The sequence below is a fragment of the Eumetopias jubatus genome, unplaced genomic scaffold, assembly GCF_037043125.1.
Source record: "Eumetopias jubatus isolate StellerSeaLion01/CBP00866 unplaced genomic scaffold, mEumJub1_p1.0 scaffold_12, whole genome shotgun sequence".
NCBI lineage: Eukaryota > Metazoa > Chordata > Mammalia > Carnivora > Otariidae > Eumetopias > Eumetopias jubatus.
In genome coordinates, this window is record NW_028274818.1 from 37,045,617 (window position 1) to 37,054,123 (window position 8,507).

At 42.7% G+C, this 8,507-nt stretch overlaps 1 protein-coding gene across 2 annotated transcripts in view; it reads left to right on the forward strand.

The window, feature by feature from the left end:
- The window catches only part of TRAF5 (TNF receptor associated factor 5), a 46,692-nt gene extending 44,588 nt beyond the window's left edge, over window positions 1–2,104 (forward strand). For both annotated transcript variants that reach the window (XM_028125748.2, XM_088017144.1), the window contains exon 11: window positions 353–2,104. In XM_028125748.2, the coding sequence (XP_027981549.1) occupies window positions 353–930 (578 nt within the window). In that variant the 3' untranslated portion in view covers window positions 931–2,104. The remainder of the gene's footprint in view (window positions 1–352) is intronic.
- The last annotated feature ends 6,403 nt before the right edge of the window (window positions 2,105–8,507 follow it).

The window sequence follows — 8,507 nt, forward strand, 5'->3', positions numbered from 1 at the left end:
GCGGAAACATTGTTTTAAGTATAAAAAAATATAAAAGGGTTTGGCTGTTTAAAAGCATTCCAGTTATTAAATAATGGGACTCACCTTGCTAATGCACACCAGTTCAATGCTGTGTGTCTTCTCTACACTTTGGTGAGCTTCTGTTCAAGAGGTATGCATTTGGGTTTTCTTCCAAGACACGAGATTCATTGAGTTAATTATTAATACAAATGGTCCATTGGCGGACAATGAATTCGGTTCATCATTAGATGTCAGAATTTTATGGGTTCTCTTCAGATACCAAATTCCACTGTGGGCAAATTCTAAAGACAGCTTTAAGGCCTATGGAAGCTTTTTTTTTTTTTCTTTGCAGTGGTTTTGGAAGGAGAGACTAACAAACATGATGCCCACATTAATATCCATAAAGCCCAACTGAATAAAAATGAAGAGCGATTTAAGCTGCTGGAAGGAGCCTGCTATAATGGAAAGCTCATCTGGAAGGTGACGGACTATAAGATGAAGAAGAGAGAGGCACAGGACGGGCACACCGTGTCCATCTTCAGCCAGCCTTTCTATACCAGCCGGTGCGGCTACCGGCTCTGTGCTAGAGCATACCTGAACGGGGACGGGTCTGGGAAAGGGACGCACCTGTCACTGTACTTCGTGGTCATGAGAGGGGAGTTTGACTCCCTGTTGCAGTGGCCGTTCAGGCAGAGGGTGACCCTGATGCTTTTGGACCAGAGTGGCAAAAAGAACCACATTATGGAGACCTTCAAGGCTGACCCCAGCAGCAGTAGCTTTAAAAGACCCGACGGGGAGATGAACATTGCGTCTGGCTGCCCCCGCTTCGTGGCTCACTCCACTTTGGAGAATGCCAAGAACACCTACATTAAAGATGACACCGTGTTCCTGAAAGTGGCTGTGGATCTAACTGACCTGGAGGACCTCTAGTCCCTGTTTCTGGGGTGAGGGAAGGGCGTGTTGGGCCCAGAACCCTGGAGAAGGACACCTGTGATTATCATATGGATAGACTTAGAGCTCAGTACACATTTGTAGTTGGCTTTTTGCCCCTGGTGTTTGAAGTCCGTTTAAAACTTCTCAAGTGCTATCATCTTTTTACATTTTACTCTGTCCCAGTTTGAAACTTAAAACACTTAGACTATCCTCTCATTATTTATATTTTTATATCTCTTAAAAAGATGTTAAGTTTCTTGAAAGCAAGGTCTGGGGCCTGTCATTTTTACTGGTGCTTGGCATAGTGTCTCAGGGTAGGCACTGTGTGAAATGTTATTGAGGACACAGAGGAAGAATTGAAAATGCTTCAGCATTTTATTATTTGGCCTGCTGATTCTCGACCTGATCGTAAGCCTATAAAAGCCATCTTTCAGGATAGGCTGTCCCAATTACATAGTTGGATGGTGTACTCTCAAAGACAGTATGCCCAGTTTGGACCAGACTTTATTTGGTCAAATGCTTAATTTGTGGAAATTACTATACCTCTAAATATTTTCATTAAAAATCAGGCAGCAAGTACAGTTTTGCAAGGCTGCATTAGAACTGGTGAATAGAGAAAGATTTTCATTCTTCCTGTTGAAGTAAACAGAAAATATTGCGTGGTGTGTGTGGGTGTGTGTGTGGGTGTGTGTGTGGGTGTGTGTGTGTGTATAGAAAGGGATGCAGTATATACATATATATATGGAGATACAGCCGTCCAACTAAAGTTCATATTTTATTAGGTTCAACCATGTGAAAAAACTACTTTCATACCTCAGAAAATGTCAAGTATTAACAGTTTCATGAGGTTCAATTTAGTACTTGTATATGTATACACCTAGTTTGAAGGTATTTTTGGTAATAATAGTAATGTGAGGATGGGCAGAATTTAGCATATGAATGAGAAAATGTCATAAATGGATAAGAGAAATTTGAAACTTAGGGAGAACACCATTTTTATTCCTATGGTATCAAAAGTATTCTCATCCCAAACTGATTGCAAAAAGCAGTATCTCCTATTCTTTTTGAGAGAACTTTTGAATTCACAGATTGGTATGAAAATGTATATAAACTTGTGACTTATCGAAGTGTGAGCACTTTGTGAAAACAGAAATGATTATATTCTTATGCATCTATCTGTGTGGGTCTCTATACAGCCAGTTTCAGTTCACAGTGCCAGTCTCGAATGCAAGTAAACAGAACAGACAGCCACACACCCTTTGCCTGGTCCCTTGGACAATCAGTCCAACTACCTCTTTTCTCTTAGAAAGTGGTTGGAGACAGGGGTCTTAACCTACATAAGAATTCTGAACTGGAGACAAAGCTTTGATGGATGCACAGTAGGGGACCCAGGTGCTGAAATCATCTGAGAACACCACATTTTAGGGAAGGAGGAAGAAGAGCTGGGTAAGCATTTAGAGAAGGAATGGTCAGAGGGAAGAGAAGTACCAAGAGAGGTGAGAAGGCAAAAGAATGTCAGCAGGGCCAGACCGCCCCCCTGACAACAGCAGTCCGTCCCAGTGCACCCTGAGCCAACTTTTAAACTCATGGTCCCCTCCGTGCTGCTCCTTCCTCAGGAGCATCTCTGCATCTCTGCCCCTGGCCTTTGCCTTCAGCTGCAGTCTCAAATACCCAAGTACCTGCTGCACATCTAATCTTTGAAGGCCCAAAGGTACTTTATCTTTTTTTTTTTTTAAAAGATTTTATTTATTTGACAGAGTGAGAGAGCACAAGCAGAGTGAGGGGCAGAGGGAGAAGCAGGCTCCCTGCCAAGCAAGGAGCCCAATGCAGGGCTCGATGCAGGGCTCAATCCCAGGACCCTGGGATCATGACCTGAGCCAAAGGCAGACACTTAACCGACTGAGCCACCCAGGCATCCTCCCAAAGGTACTTTAAAGTCCACTTCAGGGGCGCCTGGGTGGCTCAGTCAGTTAAGCGACTGCCTTCGGCTCGGGTCGTGATCCTGGAGTCCCGGGATCGAGTCCCGCGTCGGGCTCCCCGCTCAGCGGGGAGTCTGCTTCTCCCTCTGACCCTCTTCCCTCTCATGCTCTCTATCTCTCATTCTCTCTCTCTCTCAAATAAATAAAATCTTTAAAAAAAAATAAAAAAAAAATAAAGTCCACTTCAGAACTGGAGATCTTCCGACTCTCCCTACCACTGCCAACCCATGACTCTTCCCATTTATTCTACCCCAGCTAATGACCTCATCCCCCAAGCCAGAAGTCTGGACACTGTCCTAGATTCCTCCCTCCCCTTCCCCATCCAGTCACCCACCCAGGACTGCCAACTGGACCTCCAAGTAATTTCTTTAAACTATCCCTACTACCTATCTCTACTGCCCACTACTTTCCAACAACTGCCCTGTTTGAAGGCCCGCATTTTTTGCTACACAGCTTGTTTTATTTTTTTTCTTTCGCCACTGTCACATCTAACCTCACACTGCTACCCAGTAATCTAACATGAAAATCTGAGAACGACTCCTCACTCCACCTACTATCGCTGTATCACCAATAGGACAAAGCCCGGCCTCCTTGGCATGACATACAGGGCCTGCCATGCCTGCCTCAGCCCCTCCGCCCACCTCCTGCCAGTCCCCCTACTTCACCTTTAGCAATAGAACCACAAGCTGATTGGCATTTCTCTGTGCTGGTGCTGCACTTCTAACTGGAACACTCTTCTCTATTCTTACCTCTTCGTTTGCACGGTGAATTCTCTGTTTAAGATTCTGCTCTGGCCTCATCTTATCCAGGATGACTTTGCAAACTCCTTACTCACTGCGCCTCCCCTCCACCCCCTGCCGACACTTCGCTAGGCCAAGAGCTCCTGCTCTGTGCTGTATATTTCCTTCTCTATACTTCAGTTGTTGGACTTTTCTTTTCTTCCAGAAAACAAATGTTAATTGGCTTTGTGTTTGTCAGATTTTTGCGTTAGGCACAAATAGAACAGATACTGTCCCTGTCTTCGTAAAATTTACAATCTGGAGGTCAGACACATGTGGTGAGCCAACGTGCTCAATGTGTAAATGTTCTCAGCCTCCTTGGTCTCTCAACTTCTTCCCCCTGTGCCCTGAGAAAGATGGATCTCCCAAACCAGTTCAGAATGTCTGTGATGCAAGATAAGAGAACAGGCAGAAAACCTTTGAAGAGAGAGCCCTAGGGGCAAAATTTATGAAGAAATGCTAAACCAATGCATGGTTGGGGGGAATGAATAAAGAGAAAAGGGAATGCAAACCTATGAGAAGGGTTGGGAATTGTGACGGGAGCCCCTTTAATAATTTTTTCTTCCAAGAGACCCACGTTAAAGACTGAAGTACATTTAAAAATTTTTGGCTGCCTGAGGGACACTTAATGAAACTCCACATGGAGACTGGACTCAGGCGCCAGGATTTATAAGGCATTTGAATGAACAGACAACAATAGAAGTTGTGGCAAATGCCTTGAAGAAGATGACGGAGACAGGACTATGGGGCTGGGCTGGGGAGAGTATGTGTATATACAGGGCTGTCAGGGAAGGCCTTTTGATGAGGTCACATGATATTCAGTGTTCATATGACAGGTTCTCTGAATGTCCAGCACTTTTGAACACCCATTCGATACCTGAGGAGTTTCCTGTGAGAAGACTTGCCCCCCGGACCCCCTCTGCAGCCCAGGCAGAGGTGACCTAGGTATGGTCACACAGAACTTCAACTTGAAAGATGAAGTCAGAAAGAGTCAACTTTTTTGTTGCAAGAAAAGATTTGCAAGACGAAGAAGGAAACGTGCCAAACTCTGCCTACCCGGTGATGAGTGTGGCGAGCGTCCCAGAGGGAAAGCCCTGAGTTTTGGAGCCTGTGTTCGTAGAAGTTATGTTGGTGTCAGGTGCAGCAGTGGATTTTCGCTAGAGCTGCTAGTGTGTCTGGGTGTTGCACCTGGCTGTGCTGCACCTACATCTGGCTGCTGGTCTTCCTGGACACTCTGTGGGCTACACCATATTGATCAAGTCCCTTTCTCAGCCAGAGTGGATTCTGCTGTCTATAACTAAGAACCTGACTGAGTCAAGCTGAGACCTGACAGATGAGTCAGCCATGATGAGTCAGCGCAGGTGGGATGAAAATTCTGGGCAGAGGGCACCAAGGAGTGAGAGAGTTGGTTTAAGGAACCAAGAGGAAGCCTGTGTGGTAAGAGTCACCAGAAGAGGGGAGAATGGCACTTAATGAGACTAGAAGGGGGCAGGCAGAGCCCAGAGTGTAGTGTTAAAGTCATAGTCAGGAGACTGTGGTTCATGTAAACTGTAATGGAAGTGGAAATCATTTTGGCAGGGGAATACGTGATCTGATTAATGTGTTCTAAAACTGCTCTGTGTGGAACATAGATAAGGGGACAAGAAAGGACATGGGAACAGTATTAAGGTTATGTCATACTGCAATTGTGTTTCTGTGTCTGGGTCCTTACCAAATCATGAACTCCTTGAAGCCAAAAACCAGGCTAATTCAAGTGCGTAGAAGGTGCTTATTATATTAAACTGAATAGTGTATATACGATAATGTATATCTTTATAACAAATCTGCTAGGCAGGTATTACGCCCATTTCATAGATGAAAAAACTAGTGATTAGAGAGACCTATGTGCTGCATGCTAGGCAGTGTCCTAAGGGGAAAAAAAGAATTTTACATATTAATTATACATTAACACACTAATCCTCACAGTAATCTTATCAGTTATGTGCTATTTTATCCCCATTTTACAGATGAGGCAACTGAGGCACAGAAAGGTTATTTAATAAGCTCTAGGTCACACAGCTAATAAGTGAAAAAGCCAGGATCTGAATCCAGGCAGTATGGCTTCAGAGTCTCCACTCTTAACCACTATATAAGACTGCCTCATGAAAATGCTGATAAACTCCATATGCTTATATAAAAATAGAAATTTAAATAAGCTAAAATATAATAACAATAACCACTAGATAAAAATTTAACCTATAACTTCCAAACTACTAAAGAAAAAAAAAAATCTGGAAAAAGAAACTATCAAACCAAAGACAGAAAAGAGAAGAAAACAATAGGAAGCACAATATATAGAAAAAACAAGTTAGAATTAAATCCAAGCACATACATATGAAAGGCTTAAATTTTACTATTAAAGGAGGAAATATTTCCAATGTGGTGGCACATGCATATGCTTTTTAAACATATATCTACAATAAAACAGAGGGGTGCCTGTGTGGCTCAGTCAGTTAAACGTCTACCTTTGGCTCAGGTCATGACCCCAGGGTCCTGGGATGGAGCCCTGCATCAGGCTCCCTGCTCAGCGGGGAGTCTGCTTCTCCCTCTCCCTCTGCCACTCCCTCTGCTGCTCCGTGCTCTCTCTCTGTCAAATAAATAAAACCTTTAAAAAAAAAAAAAGGAAGAAATTAATGAAGGCATACATTAACAAAAGAGAAAAAACTTCTAGATAAAGGTTATCAAAAACAAAATCAATCAAAATTAATAAAAAATCAGAAGGGGGTTCAATAAATCTGATCAAGAAAAAGGACTCCAAAAGAATATGTATGAACAAGAACAATATGAGATTAAAAAAAAAAAGTTAATATCAGAGTGTAGAGGGCAAGATGGAGTCTCTCATGTCCAGCAGGGGCCTGTGTCAAGCAAGGATACCAGCATTTAAGGGCACTGCAGCCACGAGATATTATCGGAGACCAGCACCAGCTGATGACACCCCAGAACTGATCACAAGCAGAGGCAGAACAGGTCTGCAGGGGCCTAACACAGATTCAATCCCTTTAAAACGGGAGGATTTTTGCAGCAAACTGTCAGATTCTCCAGACACTGACCCCTCTATGTCTGACCACTTAAAAAAGGCCTCCGCCGCTGAAGGCTCTGCCCCAGTGATCTCCGAACAGAGCTGAGACCCTTCACTGCTTGAACATAGTAAGATGCAAGCGCCAAGAGCTGACTGACCTAAACCTGACTGAGGCCTCATCTCAACTGCGCACCCAGACGGACTTTGCATTTGTTTTTTTTAACTTCCTACCCCGTGTTATCTTGTTTGCTGGGTGACCTGTGTTCTGCTTTGCATGCCATGGAAGAAGCCAAGTTAACCACCAGAGAAATGTCATTGAATTTGGAATCCTGAACCTGCTTTATAATTGTTATCCTTGGTTTATGATGGAATCAAGCTGACATTGTGGAAAGACACACTCCCGTGTGTGCCTTCACAGCATGCTTATTACACAGACAATTTAATACCAAAAAATTTGAAAATGTAAATGAAATTGATACTTTTCTAGGAAAAACATATTTATCTCTCAAAAAGGCACCACACTCAGATAGCTCTAAAGATGAGTTTTTCAAACCTAAGGAATAGATCATTCATATGCTAGGTCTATTTCAGGTCATAAAAAGAAATTAATCTGAGTCATTTTGAGACCTACCATAAACTAATATCAAAACTGGCCAAGGACAACTAAAGAAAACCATAAGCCAATTTCACTTATGAACTTAGGTTACAGGATCACAGGGTTCTTGTCTCATGGAATTGAAGAATGAATCTCTCGGACACAAAAGGGTGAAGTGAAAGTTTATTAAGTGAAGATGAGAACAGAAAGGAGAGAAGCCGCTCTCTAGAGTGAAGGGGTCCCGAATGGGTTGCCACTGAGGGCTTTTAGTGGCAGTCTTATTGAGAACTGACTGGGAAGCTTGTAACCTTGAGATTCTTGTGCTGTCTTGGTTTGAGTAAGGACTATTGATAACACCCTTAATGACTTAATTCTTTGAGGTTTGGTCATTTTCTATGATACACTGTAGCTGCTAAAAAAAAAAAAAATACTCCCGACCATCCGAGGCCAGGTGGTCTGTTTCCTTATCTGTTTTGTTCACTGTCTTAACCCTAAGCCTGCCAGGAAGAGTCTCAGAGCCCAACCAGGGGCTCCCTATCTCTCCCTGTCTATACCTTAACCCTTTCACAAAAATCCTATATGAAATACACAGCAATTTTCATCCAGCAACATACTGGAAGAATACACACCAGGACTGAAAGGACGGCTCAACATTAGAAAATCTATTATTGTAGTCTTATTACAGCAGGGTAATGGAGAAAAGCTATATGATCATCTGTGAGACTAATACTGAAAGTATTTGGTAATAAATACCCATTTCTGATTTTAAGAAACAATAAAACGAATTGGTAAATAGAAAAAGAACAAAGTACAGTTAATGCTTTAAAAAGGTAACTGCCAGAAACCTTCAGAAAACATCATGAAGGGAAAGGTAAGATGCAATCCAAGTAACTTCTGGAAAGAATGAGGCAAGCCCTGACGCTAGTAAACAGTGTTGTGGGATTCTTGGGAAAAGCCAAAATTGTTATTTACAGATGAATTCTTACCTACAAAATCCAAGAGAATTATTAGAAAACAAAGGTTCAGCGAAGTGACCACACAGATCCACATACCAAAACCCAAATTATCCTAGGGTACAATAAAAGTCCATTAGGAAGAACAAAGAAACCAAAACAGCAATAAAAACTGCCAGGAAAAAACCTAGTAAGAAATGTGCAAACCGC